Genomic DNA, 17,564 nt, shown 5'->3' with positions numbered 1-17,564 from the left:
AAGACTTCACAAAACTAAACTCCTCTAGTGGTAATGAGCTAATGTAATGTACTTAGAGGAAAAGTCAGAAAAAACTATAGTCTGGTCAAAATTCTGTCATTAAATTGTGGCCAAGTCAATTGATCTCTTTGAGCCTCAAGGTCCTCAACTTTGACATGGGAGGGCTGGACCGACAAGGATCTTTTAGGATGTTGTCTAGGATTATCAGATTAACAGAGTACCTTTTCTTCTAGAACTCTCTTGAGTCTTAAGACTTTCAATTTTGGATGGAAAGAACAAAAATTCTAACACAACTGATTTAAGAACATCAACATTTATTTAACATGATAAAAAAGAAATGAGATATGAACATTTGCATTTAAACAATAGTAAGTAGCCTTTAATACATTACATGTGCTCATTGTATAATATATACACAATGAACATAATTACATTTGTACACAAACTAAGTACTGGATTTGAAAACCTGCTTATTGCTGTACACATGTATTCCAATGAAATATAAGCCCAGTACTTCAAAATACCTACACTTTGTTTTTTTTTTTTTTAAGAAAAGGTAAGCGCTAACATTTGTGTTTAAGCTGACAGGAGTGTGGCAGTAACTGCTGACATTGCAATCTGACCGAGAAAGAATTATAGCAGAAAACAGGACATACTTCACTTAGCAATAAAATGGCACATTTTAAATATATATATATATATATATATATATAAAATTTTTACAAATCAAGTGTGAAACAAAAGCACTGCAGTAGCCAAAATAGGAAGAAAAAAAAAAAAAAAAAGAAAACAAGCTTCATTGGAAATAATAACTAACTGAAGAAAATGAAAAGCAAAAAAAATATATATATATAAATTCACCTAGACTTCAGAAACATCGAAATCTGGAAATCAGCAACTAAGTAAGCTCTGGCAATAGACTGCACATTAAAAAGCACCTTTACTTATGTGCTCTGAAATCATAGCAGCAAGCTGGTGTCAGAATAATAACCTTGAGATTACGGAGTGTACATATGGGCCATTAAAGCTGTTTTGGAATAAACATTTTCCAGAAGTGATAAAATGATGCTCTGTGACCAAAAGCATCAGAACTATGAATTTCATAGATTTAAAATATACTGTACAATATCTTCTTACACTGCTGAAGGTCCATGTCTTTAGCTTTGAATGGTTTCAACAGAAGTCAGTATAGCTGAAAAATAAGAAAGACGAAATTACTTTGACACCTGCAACGTTAATCAATTACCATTTCCCAAAGTAACTAAGGGTGACATTCTATAACAACAGAACTGACAAGCATGGCCATGAAAATCCTAAAACACAATGCAACCAAAGGATATTTTTCTTAATTTCCATAGCTTAATTCACAAAGCAAAGAAACATAATACAATTTTTTTTTTTTTTTTTTGAGACAGGGTCTCACTCTGTTGCCTAGGCTGGGGTGCAGTGGTGCGATCCTGGCTCTCTGCAACCACTGCCTCCTGGGTTCAAGTGATTCTCCTGCCTCAGCCTCCCAACTAGCTGGGATTACAGGCATGTATCACCATGCCTGGCTAATTTTTGTATTTTTAGTAGAGACGGGGTTTCACCATGTTGGCCAGGCTGGTCTCGAACTCCTGGCCTCAAGTGATCTGCCTGCCTTGGCCTCCCAAAGTGCCGGGATTAAAAGCATGAGCCACTATACTCGGCCCCACAAGGAAACATAATGTAATGCAATTCTTCTTCCTCCTCCTCCTCCTCATTATTATTATTATTATTATTATTGTTTTGGAGACGGAGTCTCACTCTGTTGCCCAGGGTGGAGTGCAGTGGCGCAATCTCGGCTCACTGCAACCTCTGCCTCCCGGGTTCCAGCAATTCTCTTGCCTCAGCCTCCTGAGTAGCTGGGACTACACGTGCACATTGCCACACCCAACTAATTTTTTGTGTTTTAGTAGAGATGGGGTTTCACTGTGTTGCCCAGGCTGGTCTCAAACTCTTGAACTCAGGCACTCCGCCCGCCTCAGCCTCCCAAAGTGCTAGGATTACAGGTGTGAGCCACTGCGCCCGGCCTTCTTATTATTTTTGAGATGGAGTCTCACTCTGTCACCAGACTGGAGTGCAGTGGCGCGATCTTGGCTCACTGCAACTTCCACCTCTCGGGGTCAAGTGATTTTCCTGCCTCAGTCTCTAGAGTAGCTGAGACTACAGGTGCACGCCACCACACCCAGCTAATTTTTGTATTTTTAGTAGAGACGGAGTTTCACCATGTTGGCCACAATGGTCTCCATCTCCCGACCTTGTGTTCCGCCCGCCTCGGCCTCCCAAAGTGTTGGGATTACAGATGTGAGCCACTGTGCCTGGCCAACATAATGCAATTATAAATAGCAATACAGAATAAAAAATGTACCACTGGCAACGGCAACCCCCAACCCCCTTTGGATCCCCTCCCATTTTATGGGAGCTCTGTTTTCACTCTATTAAATCTTGCAACTGCAAAAAAAAAAAAAAAAAAAAAAAAAAAAAAAAAAAAAAATCCAAACTTGTAGCTGAATCCAAAAGATCAACAAAATGAGCAAACATCTGCATAACTCCACTAAAATATGTAATGATATATTGAGCTGCCTACATAGTAGTGTCATTTGTAAAGGTTTCCTAAATCCTGCCAAAACCGCTAGTTCAGAAAGATGGCATATGCATAATAGGAAGATATAAAATAATAACTACAAGTTTTCATGCCCTTTAGTTGTTTGTGGTGGCTGCATACCATGAGACTAGAAAATATCTGACAATAATTATCCCTCATTACAGAATGCCACTGCTCTTGGAATAAGAGGAAAACAAAATAAAATCCTATAACAATTTAAGGAACCTGGAAATATGCTTGAGTTTTAACTCAGAATATCCTTTATTATTGGAAGGATATGTGTACAGTCATAATCTGTTTATTGAATCAAAATATTATATGAATGGCTCTTAATGAGTCAAATGAGTCCAATGTTTATTTTTCCTATGTTTTGTGTTATTATGTCACCAGTAGCAACCGTCACTTTTTTTTTAATTTTATTTTTTGAGACAGAGTTTTGTTCTTGTTGCCCAGGCTGGAGTGCAATGGCACGACCTCGGCTCACTGCAACCTCTGCCTCCGGGTTCAAGCGATTCTCCTGCCTCAGCCTCCCAAGTAGCTGGGATTACAGGCATGTGCCACCACGCCCAGCTAATTTTGTATTTTTAGTAGAGACTGGGTTTCTCCATGTTGGTCACGCTGGTCTTGAACTCTTGACCTCAGGTGACCTGCCTGCCTCGGCCTCCCAAAGTGTGGGATTACAGGTGTGAGCCACCATACCCAGATTTTCTTCTTTTTTTTTTTTTGGGACAGTCTTGTTCTGTCACCCAGGCTGGAGTGCAGTGGTGTGATCTTGGCTCATTGCAACCTCTGCCTCCCAGGTTCAAGCAATTCTCCTGTCTCAGCCTCCCAGGTAGCTGGGATTACAGGTGCCCAACACCATGCCCAGCTAATTTTTGTATTTTTAAGTAGAGATGGGGTTTTACCATTTTGGCCAGGCTGGTCTAGAACTCCTGACCTCAAGTGATCCACCAGCCTTGGCCTCCCAAAGTGCTGGCATTAACCGTGCCTGGCCTCAACAGTCACTTCTAAACGTATTAAATTAAAAGTTTAAACACAGCCAGGTGAGGTGGCTCAATCTTGTAATCTCAGTGCTTTGGGAAACCGAGGCAGGCAGCGCGCTTGAGCTCAGGAGTTTGAGACCAGCCTGGGCAACATGGTGAAACCCCTACTCTACAAAAAATACAAAAAATCAGCCAGGCTTGGTCGCACATGCCTGTGGTCCCAGCTACTTGGGAGGCTGTCATGGGAGGATCACTTAAGCCCAGGAGGACAAGGCTCCAAGATCTCACCATTGCATTCCAGCCTGGGCAACAGGGTGAGACCTGGTCTAAAAAAAGGAAAAAACAAAACAAAACAAAACAAAAAAGGCTTAAACACAAGTGACAGAGGCAAAACACAGGTAATACTGTAACAATTAGGTTATTTGTAACTCTCCAGCAAGCACTTCAATCCTGCACAGACACCAACCAACAACAAACAACAGCCTCTTTGAGGTTCCAGGTAGACATAATCTCAAATAAAAGTTACAAATATGAAAAGACAACAAAAAACTTTGGGCTGAAAAAAAGGGCACAGATTATAGTTGCTACAAAAAGGTGTGAAAGGAAGTAGATTCGAGAAAACAGGATGGGAGGAAATATTTGCCAACTATGAATCCAACAAAGGACTAATATCTAGAATCTGGAAGGAACTCAAAACAAATCAGCAAGGAAAAAAACCAAATAATCCCATCAAAAAGTGGGCAAATGACAGGAATAGGCATTTTTCAAAAGAAGATACACAACGAGATGCCTCCTTATTCCTGCAAGAATGCCATACTTGGCCGGGTGCAGTGGGTCATGTCAGCACTTTGGGAGGCTGAGACGGGCGGATCACGAGGTAAAGTGATCGAGACCATACTGGCCAACACGGTGAAACCCCATCTCTACTAAAAATACAAAAATTAGCCGGGCGTGGTGGCATGCGCCTGTAGTCCCAGCTATTTGGGAGGCTGAGGCAGGAGAATGGCGTGAATCCGGGAGGCGGAGGTTGAAGTGAGCCAAGATTGTGCCACTGCACTCCGGCCTGGTGACAGAGAGAGAATCTCAAAAAAAAAAAAAAATAAATAAATAAATAAAAAGAATGGCCACAATTTAAAAGTCAAAAAACAACAGACATTGGTATGGATGTGGTGAGAAGGAAACACTTTTACACTGCCGGTGGAGATGTAAACTAGTACAACCACTATGGAAAACAGTGTGGAGATTCCTTAAAGAATGAAAAGTAGATGTACCATTTGATCCAGCAATCCCACTAACCCAAAAGAAAATGAGTTATTACTCATTTTCTTACATGCATGTTTATAGCAGCACAATTTGCAACTCCAAGGGTATGCAACCAACGTAAGTGTCCATCAACCAAGGAGTGGATAAAGAAAATGTGGTTTATATACACCATGGAATACTACTCAGTAATAAAAAGGAATACAATAATGTATTTTGCAGCAACTTAGATGGAGCTAGAGACCATTATTCGAAGTAAAGTAACTCAGGAAAGGAAAACCAAATATCGTATGTTTTCACTTATAAGTTGGAGCTATGCTATGGGTATGCAAAGGCATACAGTGTGGTATAATGGACTCTGGAGACTCACAAGGGAGAGGGTGGAAGGTCACACAAGGATAAAAAAAAACATATTGGCTACAACATACACTACTCGGGTAATGGGTGCACTAAAATCTCAGACTTTACCACTGTACAATTCTTCCATGTAACCCAAAACCACTTGTACCCAAAGCTAGTGAAATTTAAAACATACTTGAAAAGAAAGAAAAAAGGCTAGGTGTGGTGGCTCACACCTGTAATCTCAGCACTTTGGGAGGCTGAGGCAGACAGATCACTTGAGCTCAGGAGTTTGAGACCAGCCTGGGCAACATGGTGAAAACTCCATCTCTACAAAAAAATTAGCCTGGCATGGTGGCACACAACTGTAGTCCCAGCTACTCAGGGGGCTGAGGTGGGAGGACTGCTTGAGCCTGGGAGGTCAGCCTGCAGTGAACCACTGAGCCATGATATTGCGCCACTGCGCTCCAGCCCGGGTGACAGAGTAAGACCCTGTCTCAAAAAAAAAAAATAAATAAAAAATAAAATAAATAAATAAAAGAAATATTTTCAGAATGTAAAAATCAAAGAGGCTAGGCGCAGTGGTAGGTTAGCTTGAGTTCAGGAGCTTGAGACCAGCATGGGCAACTTAGTAAGACCGTCTCTACAAGAAAATCAAAATATTAGCCAGGTGTGGTGGCGTGCACTTGTGATCCCAGCTACTTGTAAGGCTGAGGCAGGAGGACTGCTTGAGTCCAGGACGTCAAGGCTGCAGTGAGCTATGATTATGCCACTATACTCCAGCATGGGTGACATCTCTGAAAAAAGAAATAACATAAAAAAAAAACAAGAAAAAAAATAAATAAAAGAATATGTTAGTACTAATGCTTATAATTGTTCAGCAGAAACTGGTGGTAATCCTAAAGCACCAAACTTGACTAGATATGGTAGATGCTGTGAGAAAGAAAATGCAGAAAGAGGCATAACATTCTTACTCTATACCAGAGCTTTCATAAAAAGTTAAAAAACATTTAGAGTACTCTGTAAGTACTAAATTATGGGTTAAAATTAGCAATTGTCTAGAAAGTTTAAAAGGAAGAATTTAGGAAATTATTCTCAATTATAAATCTGTGCTCTAAGGAACACTGTTCAAGAAAGGATTCCTTCTTCTCCGATACCATCCCTGGTTTTAGTAACTACCTCCGTGACTTAATAGAATGCAATTACTTAGAAATAATATCATATAGACATTAAAGATTTTAATATTCTATCAAGTTGGCTGTACCATAAACATTTCATTGTCATTTACAATAATTAGCAAATTCCCAGTGGGCAGACACGTCACACTAACTGTAAAAAGCATTACACAGTCAACGTGTAATGACTTAAACAGAATTCTCAGGTCAGGCTATGGAAAGGAACATTAAGTAGAAGCACAGCTGCACAACACTGCAAGTCTTGGCACAGGCCATACTCTCCAAATTTTGTTGTTTTTCTGGATGATGAAATAAGAGACAAAGAAAACGCTGTCACGCAGCAAATCCTCGGAAGAGCCAACGTTAGCAATCTGTTACTGACCCTGGTTCCAAGATACGGCCTACTTGTTCTGCCAACTATCCCTATGCACAGTCCAGAACTAATCCCAGTTTGGATTCACTAAACCAACAGATGAGTCATAAAATACAAGTGAAAAACTCTAAAGCACAAATGCAAAGGGAAATGACGTACTTCTCCTGGGACTACACACACATGAAATGTGAGCCTTCTGTGAGCTGCGGCTGAGTGGACGGAACTGGCGATGCCGAGGACTCAGGAGATGGGGACAGACTTTTCACTAAAACACACAAAGAAAATGGGAGGAGATAAAAATCTTTAAGACACATTTGGAGAAGTAAATCCTGATGTTGTAATCCCACAAAAATGAGAACATGTTTTGAGAAGTAAGTAATAGATGCATTTGGTTCTACCGTGATTTTTTCTTTTTAAATAATTAAAAACAAATTTTTATTAATCAAGATGCGGTCTATGTTGTCCAGGCTGGTCTCGAACTCTTGGCATCATGCGATACGCCCATCTCGGTCTCCCAAAGTGTTGGGATTATGTGCCCAGCCTGTTATTTTCTTCTTCTTCTTCTTCTTTTTTTTTTTTAGATACAGAGTCTTGCATTGTTGCCCAGGCTGGAGTGCAGTGGCACGATCTTGGCTCACTGCAAGCTCCGCCTCCCGGGTTCACGCCATTCTCCTGCCTCAGCCTCCCGAGTAGCTGGGACTACAGGTGCCCGCCACCTCGCCTGGCTAATTTCTTGTATTTTTAGTAGAGACGGGGTTTCACTGTGTTAACCAGGATGATCTCAATCTCCTGACTTTGTGATCTGCCCGCCTCGGCCTCCCAAAGTGCTGGGATTACAGGCGTGAGCCACCGGCCACCCAGCCTGTTATTTTCTAATCTGCAATCTAATTATTCAGTATAAAATGTTTCCTGAAGACTATTTAATTTTGTTTTTGTTTTTTGTTTTTTTTTGGCTGGGTGTGGTGGCTCATGTCTGTAATCCCACCACTTTGGGAGGCCGAGGCTGGCGGATCATTTGAGGTCAGGAGTTCGAGACCAGCCTGGCCAACATGCTGAAACCCCGATTCTAGTAAAAATACAAAAATTAGTCAGACATGGTAGCTCGTGCATGTATTCCTAGCTACTCAGGAGGTCGGGGCAGGAGAAGTGCTTGAACCCAGGAGCCGGAAGCTGCAATGAGCTGAGATCGCACCTCTGTATTTTAGCCTGGGCAAGACAGCAAGACTTTGTTTCAAACAACAACAACAACAACAGTAACAAAACCAAAAAAATATATATAATTTTTTTTTTTTTTGCTTTGAGGTTAATTTTCTGTTGCCACTTTTCTAGTTTTATGCAGCTATATACTATAGATGATTTAAATGCTGTGGTTTTAATATTATCATACCACTTTGATCCAGACCTGCTACATAATAACCAAAACTGGCCAGTGACAATTTTTTTTTAACAGTGAGACCTCCTGTGCACACTACCTTATTTATTTATTTATTTATGTAGAGACAGAGTTTCGCTCTTGTCATCCAGGGTGGAGTGCAGGGGCGTGATCTCGGCTCACTGCAACCTCTGCCTCCCGGGTTCAAGCAATTCTCTGCCTCAGCCTCCTGAGTAGCTGGTATTGGAGGTGCCTGCCACTATGCCCAGCTAATTTTTTGTATTTTTAGTAGAGATAGGGTTTCACCATCTTGGCCAGGCTGGTCTTGAACTCCTGACCTTGTGATCCACCTGCCTTGGCCTCCCAAAGTGCTGGATTATAGGCGTGAGCCACCGCGCCTGGCTGAAAGATTTTATTAGAAAAAGTTTACTCTATATGTTAAAATTGAAAGGAAAAAGCAAAACCAAAACCAATGTGTTGATCCCTCTGCCAGGGTAGACTCTGGCAGGGACCGCATCCCTCCTGAAGGGGAGGCAAACGTTGACTAATCTATAGTCAAGGTACTTAAGTGATTCCCTTCTTAGAATCTCCCCATGGAAAATAAATTTAGAAGTTCAGAGGAAGCACCAGGTAGAAAATTATGAAATGTATACTAGCTACCTGCCATTGTTTGATTTCCTCTAGAAACCTCAGGAGTTGATTCGTAAGAAATAACAGTTTCTTCCTGTTCGTCAGCATTGTTCTTTGTGTTTTCTTCAGGATGGTCTTCTGGTTTATGATTTGTGATCTGTGTTTCATCTTGAGGGCTGATGAAAATAGATTGGTATTTAAAAATTTGTCACTATAGAATACAATTAATTTTTCTTCTTTTTTTTGTTATAAAAGATGCCACCACCTATGTTTAACAATTAACATTTTCTTACAAGTAATCTTTTCTTTTTTTTGAAAGTTTCAAACAAAGGAATTAGAGCAAATAATAAAACTGTATATTCATTTCAATAATTACTCAGTTTGCCAATCTTGCTTCATCTAAGCCCTAAAACCCTCGCTCCCTAAACCATTTAAAGCAGATTCTAGATATGATATTTAATCTGTAAGTACTTCAGTACATATTTTTAATATGTTAATGCCATCAAATATCCAGTCAGTGCTTAAATTTTCCTGGTGCCTCATAATGTTACTTTAGAATTAGAATCAGGATCCAAACAAAGTCCATATATTACCTGACAAATTCCTTAAAGTCTACTTTAATCCAAAACAAACTGCCCCAGATCCCTTTTACTCTTTGCCATTTATATGTAAAAGAACCTGGTCTATCTGTCCTATATAGTTTATCACATTCTGGATTCTGATGATTGTATCCCTCAAGATTCTCTATAAAGTTGTATTATTACTATTATAATAATTTTTTTTTTTTTTTTTTTTTTGAGACAGAGTCTTGTTCTGTCGCCCAGGCTGGAGTGCAGTGGCGTGATGTAGGCTCACTGCAAGCTCCATCTCCCGGGTCCCTGCCATTCTCCTGCCTCAGCCTCCAGAGTAGCAGGGACTACAGGCACCTGCCACTACATCTGGCTAACTTTTCGTATTTTTAGCAGAGACGGGGTTTCACCGTATTAGTCAGGATGGTCTCGAAGTCCTGACTTCGTGATCCGCCCGCCTCAGCCTCCCAAAGTGCTGGGATTACAGGCGTGAGCCACCGCGCCTGGCCAAAGTTGTAAGATTTTAAGGCTTATTCAAATTTAGGGTTTGGAGGGGCAAGTAACACTTCATTAGGTGGGTGTCATGAACTATCGCATTAACAGATTGTTTCTCCGTTTCTACTAAAAATACAAAAACTAGCTGGGCACAGTGGCAGGCGCCTGTAAACCCAGCTACTTGGGAGGCTGAGGCAGGAGAATTGCTTGAATCAGCGGGGGCGGAGGTTGCAGTGAGCCAAGATTGCACCACTGCACTCCAGCATGTGGGCCACAGAGTGAGACCCCATCCCCACCCCCGCCAAAAAAAAAAAAAGATCAGTGAGTTCAGGGGTTATTGGGTTGACCCATTCACATAAAGCTCCTTGTCAGATTTTCAGCTGACAGCTTTGGCAGCCACTGAGGAACACTATTCAAATCCAATATTTCATTAGGGTTAGCAAAGCAATGACACTCTCTTTTTTTTGAGGCAGATTCTCACTCTGTCACCCAGGTTGGAGTACAGTGGCAGGATCTTGGCTCACTGTGACCTCCACCTACCTCCCTGGCTCAAGGAATTCTTGTGCCTCAGCCTCCCAAGCAGATGGGATGACAGGCATATGTTATTAGGCCCAGATAATTTTTGTATTTTTAGTAGAGACAGTGTTTCACCATATTATTGGCCAGGCTAGTTTCAAACTCCTGACCTCAATTGATCTGCCTGCCTCGGCCTCCCAAAGTGCTGGGATTTCAGGCATGAGCCACTGTGACCAGCCACAAAGCAATGATACTGACTCTTGCTTGAAATTCTTCTAAAAATAAAAGTTTCCTCAAACTATTTGGTTACAGTTTGTGAAAAAAACATGATAAATACTTGATCCTTTCCCTTAATGTAGCAAGTTTTGGAATAAAAGTTGATTCTCTAGCATCCTCTAAAATGGCCAACAATTTTTTTGTTGTTGTATCATTATGAACTCATCAATTTTTAATATACCGTGTGTTTTAATCCATGCTTCTTAATACAAAAATTCAGCAGAGATATTTTTCTTATCAGACATTGTCAAATACTTTTCAAATTCAATCTTGCTATTCATTTAAGAAATAAAGGCATTCCTAATCACATTAAACCACAGCATTTCTGTTTTCTTTTTTCTTTTTTTTTTTGAGACAGAGTCTCGCTCTGTCGCCCAGGCTGGAGTGCAGTGGCCAGATCTCAGCTCACTGCAAGCTCCGCCTCCTGGGTTCACGCCATTCTCTTGCCTCAGCCTCCCAAGTAGCTGGGACTACAGGCGCCCGCCACCTCGCCCGGCTAGTTTTTTGTATTTTTTAGTAGAGACGGGGTTTCACTGTGTTAGCCAGGATGGGCTCGATCTCCTGACCTCGTGATCCACCCGTCTCGGCCTCCCAAAGTGCTGGGATTACAGGCTTGAGCCACCGTGCCCGGCAGCATTTCTGTTTTCTAGTGCTGGTAATATTTTTAACGGAGGGAAAGATTGAAGATATACTCTTAGGAAGGTCAGTTAAGGCTGAGTATGGTGGCTCATGTCTGTAATCGCAGCACTTTGGGAGGCTGAGGTGGGTGAATCACCCGAGGTCAGGAATTTGAGACCAGCTTGGCCAACATGCCCGTCCCGTCTCTACTAAAAAATACAAAAATTAGTTGGGCATGGTGGCATGCGCCTATAATCCCAGCTACTTGGGAGGCTGAGGCAGGAGAATCGCTTGAACCCAGGAGGTGGAGGTTGCAGTGTGCCTAGATCGCACTACTGCACTCCAGCCCGGGTGACAGAGTGAGACTGTCTCAAAAAAAAAAAAAAAAAAAAAAAAAAAGACAGCTAAAAGATGGCCAGGCACAATGGCTCATGCCTGTAATCCCAGCACTCTGGGAGGCCGAGGCGGGTGGATCATGAGGTCAGCTCACGAGATCGAGACCATCCTGGCTAACATGGTGAAACCCCGTCTCTACTAAAAATACAAAAAAAAAAAAAAAAAAAAAAAAAATTAGCCGTGTGTGGTGGTGGGTGCCTGTAGTCCGAGCTACTTAGGAGGCTGAGGCAGAAGAATTGCCTGAACCTGGGAGGCAGAGGTTCCCCTCTGGGAACCAAGTGCAGTGAGCTGAGATTGCGCGACTGCACTCCGGCCATGGCGACAGAGCGAGACTCTGTCTCAAAAAAAAAAAAAAAAAAAAAAAAAAAAAGAAATATAGCTAAAAGGAAAAAGAAAATCACCATAATTTCTGGAACTCTTATGAGACAGCTTAGAATTTTGACCACTGTCAATCATTACCTGGGAAGATTGATTTCAGGACCCGCTACAGGTAGCAAAATCTGAAGATGCTCAAGTCCTTTATATCAAATGGCATAGTACAGTTGGCCCTCCATATCCATGGGTTCTGAGTCCATGGATATGGAGGGCCTACTGTATAGGCAGTGCTAAACTGCTTACTCTGCCACAGTTTATATGCCTTTTGACTTTTTTTTTTTAAGGTATTTATCTCTCTTTTAAAAATTTTTTTGAGACAGGGTCTTGCTCTGTTGCCCAGGCTAGAGTGCAGTGACGTGATTATGGCTTACTGTAGCCTTGCCCTCCCAGGTTCAAGCAATCCTCCCACCTCAGTTTCCTGAGTAGCTGCAACTACAGGCAGGCACCTGGAGTGAAGTATCATTTATTGAATACTTCCTGGGTGCTAAGCACAGTGTTAAGTGTTATACATGTATTTTCTTTTTTTTTTTTTTTTTTCCTTTTCTTTTGAGATGGAGTTTCACTCTGTCACCCAGGCTGGAATGCAGTGGTGTGATCTCAGCTCACTGCAACCTCTGCCTCCTGGGTTCAAGCATTTCTCCTGCCTCAGCCTCCCAAGTAGCTGGGACCACAGGCATGCACCACTATGTCTGGCTAATTTTTGTACTTTTAGTAGAGACAGGGTTTTACCATGTTGGCCAGGCTAGTCTCAAACTCCTGACTTCGAGTGATTGGCCCCCGTTGGCCTCCCAAAGTGCTGGGATTACAGGCATAAGCCACTGCTCCCTGCCACATGTGTTTTTATATTAATCTTTACAATATACCTGTCAGATACTGCTATTATGCCTTTTTTTTTTTTTTTGGAGATAGCGTCTCACTCTGTTGCCCAGGCTGGAGTGTACTGGCACAATGACGGGTCACTGCAGCCTCGAACTCCTAGGCTGAAGTGATCCTCTCACCTCAGCCTCCGAGTAGCCAGGACTACAGGCACATGCCACCATGCCTGGCTAATTTTTTTTTCAGAGATGAGGTCTAATTACATTGCCCAGGCTGGTCTTGAATTCCTGGGCTCAGGTGATCCTCCTGCCTTGGCCTTTCAAAGTGCTGGAATTATAGATGTGTACCAGTGCAGCCAGCCCTATTGCCATTTTTACAAGTGAGGAATGCGTAGTTTAAGAGGTTATATAACTTGCTCAAGATTCTATAGCTCTTAGCTAGCTAAGCTGGGGCTGAAATCCAGTACTTTTGACTCTAAAGTTCACCATTTTTAAGCAGTTATACAATTTTGTGAATGATTCCTTTGCTCTTCTTAAATATTACCTGAATGTAACATCCTCAGGCATTTTTTCTTTATCCATCATTTCCACAGAATTTACTCCATTTGGCTCAGGTTCAAAAAGCATTTCATATGAAATGTTTTCAGTTTTTTTTAACTATAGAATAAAAAGAAAAATTTTCTTTTCAAAGAATTCTTATCACATTAGATTAGCAAATCTAAAATAATTCCAAAATACAGTTTATTAAACAATCATACTCTATCAAATATTTAGTGATAATAAATTTAGGTTCAAGTATATTAAGAATATTAACATTCTTTACTACTAGGATGCAAAAAGTTATTTGTCTAAAGAGATGATGCAGGCCGGGCACAGTGGCTCACACCTGTAATCCCAGCACTTTGGGAGGCCGAGATGGGCAGATCACGAGGTCAGGAGTTCGAGACCAGCCTGGTCAACATGGTGAAACCCTGTCTCTACTAAAGATACAAAAAATTAGCTGGGCGTGGTGGCACATGCCTGTAATCCTAACTACTTGGGAGGCTAAGGCAGGAGAATCGCTTGAAGCTGGGAGGCGGAGGTTGCAGTGAGCCAAGATCACGCTGCTGTACTCCAGCCTGGGCGACAGGGTGAGATTTTGTCTCAAAAAAAAGAGATGATGCATAGTGCAACAGACCTAGCTGTTGGGATATAAGATTCTTTAACAGGGATTAATGATAATTTAATCTAGCCCTGACTGATTATGTTTTACATTTTCAGTTAATGCAGTTTTTTTTCTTTTTTTTGAGACGGAGTCTCGCTCTGTTGCGTAGGCTGGAGTGCAGTGGCCAGATCTCGGCTCACTGCAAGCTCCGCCTCCTGGGTTCACGCCATTCTCCTGCCTCAGCCTCCCGAGTAGCTGGGACTACAGGCGCCCGCCACCTCGCCCGGCTAGTTTTTTTTTTTTTTGTACTTTTTAGTAGAGATGGGGTTTCACCGTGTTCGCCAGGATGGTCTCGATCTCCTGACCTTGTGATCCGCCCGTCTCGGCCTCCCAAAGTGCTGGGATTACAGGCTTGAGCCACCGCGCCCGGCCAGTTAATGCAGTTTTTTAAAAAAATTTTTCTTTTTTCTTTCTTTTTTTTGGAGACGGAATCTCATTCTGTCCTCCAGGCTACAGGGCAGTGGCGCGATCTCGGCTCACTGCAACCTCCGACTCCCGGCTTCAAGCAATTCTCCTGCTTCAGCCTCCCAAGTAGGGATTACAGGCATGTGCCACCATGCCTGGCTAACTTTTGTATTTTTTAGTAGAGACAGGGTTTCACTATTTTGGCCAGGCTGATTTCGAACTCCGGGCCTCAAATGATCCACTCATCTCGGCCTCCAAAGTCCTGGGATTACAGGCGTGAGCCACTGTGCCAGGCCGCATTTTTTTTTTTTTTTGAAACAGGATCTCACTCTGTGGCCCATTTCTACTCACTGCAACTTGAGCTCAGGTGATCCTCCCACCTCAGTTTCCCCAGTAGCAGTTGGGATTACAGATGCATGCCACCACACCTGGCTAATTTTTGTATTCTTAGTAGAGAGAGGGTTTCACCATGTTGCCCAAGCTGGTCTCAAACTCCTGAGCTCAAGTGATTCGCCTGCCTCAGCTTCTCAAAGTGCTGGGATTATACACACGAGCCACTGTGTCTGGCCAATTAATGCATGCTTTGATGAGGCTGAATACATCAATCAAACTAAAGAAAGCTTATTTTTTCATTTAGCTCTATGGCCTTTGTGACTGAAAGAAATATACTTTATTTTCAACCTTACCATTTGATTTAATCTTCACTAATCTATTCCTTTGGAATACCTTTCTTAAAATAATCTCGCTACCTCTTTGCTGAAGTCCACATTTTGGGGTTCAGTTTCTTTTAGTTGAACAATTTCTGCTGTGGGAGTTTCACGGTCTGGCTTTACATCATTTTCTCTAATGACAATGTCCAGTTCCTTAACGTTATCATCCTTCCTTCGAGTCTGCTCAAAAGACGTATAGCATTTTTATATTCATACTGTGCATGCATGTATATTTTATAAATAGTGCCTGTTAATTCTGAAAATAGAACAAAGCTGGATCTTCACTCATGAAGTTTTCTTATGAAAACTAACAAAGAAAATTTATATATATAGCAGTATTCCACACATTTTTCTCATCTCTTTTAAAAAAAGCATTTATTTTGTAATTTGCAGAATGTGCCACAATTCAAACTGTTGCTTTGTTTAGTCTCCTTTAGCAATGCCTGCTCTTGATTAGATGGAAAGAGGGGATGTCCATTAGGACAGGAAAGCATGTTCAGCTGATGCATTCAGTTTATGCCATTATAGACAAACTTTTAAGATACTATTGCTAGGTGACAAGTGTCTACAAACAGGGACAGACCAGACAGAAGCTACTGAACAGGTTGACTAGGCTGCTATCTCTGAATTTATAAAGAGCGGCAAAAAAAAAAAAAAAAAAAAAAAAAAAAGAAACAAAATGGCATCACTTTTTAAGCCTGAAGTTGAGAGGTGATGGACAGCACACTTGGAACTTTATTTAGAAGCTCTCTCCTGCTACAATTTAGGTCATGTTAAATTAGGACACAGAGCAATACACATTTTATTGAGAGGGGAATTGGGGACTATCTTGGTAACCTGCATAGCATTTTACATTTGTTGAAAACCGTTTTATTTTCTTAGTGTCTGGGCAGCTGTATTATCACTGTACAGTTGAAGACATTAAGTCCACAACTGGTCCACGGGCATCCAACATGTAGTTTAGCTCTGGTATCTTGAACTCAGGGTTATTTACATTTTACTTAGCTGTTTTAGCTTATTATTACAAGAATTAAATAATATAAAATAACTATCCATACTGCAGACCTTTTAAGACCTATCAATCATGTAACTCTGATTCCAAAATTCAGTGATATTAGATTTACACAAAAGAATAATCAAATGCAATTCATATACCTGAGTAGTCCTAAATGGATTATCCCTTAAATTTGAAGGGCTTTGTAAGGGTGACTGGTCTGAAGCACCAATAACATTTAATCCTTTTTTCTTTTCCCTCAGGCACGCTTGTTGATGTCTTCTTATTCTTTCCATTTGCTCTTCCACTGTCATCCTAGGTCGAGTACTTTCAGCCAAACAGAGCTGTTCCACTGCACTTCTTGGTCTTTCCTTCAATGTAAAAATGAACATATCAATACATAGATGAAAACTTTTGAAAAGTATGATGGAATAAAAAATTTTGTAAAGTGCATTTATTTATTTTGTTTTCAAAATCACAAGAAGAGGTTCTTTTTTTTTTTTTTTTTTTTTTTTTGAGACGGAGTCTCGCTCTGTCGCCCAGGCTGGAGTGCAGTGGCCGGGTCTCAGCTCACTGCAAGCTCCGCCTCCCGGGTTCACGCCATTCTCCTGCCTCAGCCTCCGGAGTAGCTGGGACTACAGGCGCCCGCCACCTCGCCCGGCTAGTTTTTTGTATTTTTAGTAGAGATGGGGTTTCACCATGTTAGCCAGGATGGTCTCGATCTCCTGACCTTGTGATCTGCCCGTCTCGGACTCCCAAAGTGCTGGGATTACAGGCTTGAGCCACCGCGCCCGGCAAGAAGAGGTTCTGAGTGTCATTCAGATATCACCAGAAAGGCACATGAAATTGCTACTTAATCCTTAACTGGTAATTGGTGAGGTATGGTCAATGACAGAAAGAAAAAGTGATAAGATATATAAGGGAGGAGAGAGAAAAGAGGAACAAAAAGTTTTTTTTTTTGGTCTTAAAAAAAAAAAAAGTATATGGGCCAGGAGCGGTGGCTCACACCTGTAATCCCAGCACTTTGGGAGCCTGAGGTGGGTGGACTGCTTTAGCCCAGGAGTTTGAGACCAGCCTGGGCAACATGGTGAAAATCCATCTCTACCAAAAATACAAAAATTACCCAGGCAGGTGTGGTGGTATACACCTATAGTCCTAGCTAGTTGGGAGGCTGAGGTAGAAGGATGATTTGAGCCCAGGAGGTGGAGGTTGCAGTGAGCTGAGATCATGCTATTGCACTCCAGAATGGATGACAGAACCAGACCCCATCTCAAACAAACAAACAAACCCCCATAATTCAGTTCCAGAAAATCTGGGTAAAACAAAAAACACCACCATGCCCACCATAAAAGAGCAGGGCAGGCTGGGTGCAGTGGCTCATGCCTATAATCCCAGCACTTTGGGAGGCTGAGGCAGGTGGATCACTTGAGGTC

General features: G+C 41.7%; 1 protein-coding gene and 1 long non-coding RNA gene across 51 annotated transcripts in view; one reads left to right on the top strand and one right to left on the bottom strand.

Annotated features, from left to right (window-relative positions):
• Window positions 1-300: 300 nt before the first annotated feature.
• The window catches only part of PLEKHA5 (pleckstrin homology domain containing A5), a 250,359-nt gene continuing 233,095 nt past the window's right edge, over window positions 301-17,564 (bottom strand). For 25 of the 50 annotated variants that reach the window (XM_065523814.2, XM_065523824.2, XM_065523816.2 and 22 more), the window contains 6 exons: window positions 16,293-16,502; window positions 15,177-15,317; window positions 13,363-13,475; window positions 8,786-8,934; window positions 6,916-7,021; window positions 1,053-1,192 (listed from right to left, as the gene is read on the bottom strand). In XM_065523814.2, the coding sequence (XP_065379886.1) occupies window positions 6,927-7,021; window positions 8,786-8,934; window positions 13,363-13,475; window positions 15,177-15,317; window positions 16,293-16,502 (708 nt within the window). In that variant the 3' untranslated portion in view covers window positions 1,053-1,192; window positions 6,916-6,926. Of the gene's footprint in view, window positions 1,193-6,915; window positions 7,022-8,785; window positions 8,935-13,362; window positions 13,476-15,173; window positions 15,318-16,292; window positions 16,503-17,564 lie in introns of those variants that run through there. The other 25 variants (XR_010579311.2, XR_010579309.2, XR_010579310.2 and 22 more) reach the window with 3 other exon arrangements.
• Window positions 14,727-17,250, top strand: LOC141408032 (uncharacterized). Its single transcript, XR_012420057.1, has 2 exons — window positions 14,727-16,618; window positions 16,936-17,250. It is a non-coding gene; the product is annotated as an uncharacterized lncRNA (long non-coding RNA).

The sequence above is a fragment of the Macaca fascicularis genome, chromosome 11, assembly GCF_037993035.2.
Source record: "Macaca fascicularis isolate 582-1 chromosome 11, T2T-MFA8v1.1".
Taxonomy (NCBI): Eukaryota; Metazoa; Chordata; class Mammalia; order Primates; family Cercopithecidae; genus Macaca; species Macaca fascicularis.
Note: the sequence above shows the minus strand (reverse complement) of the source record. Positions and strands in the feature narration are given on the sequence as shown.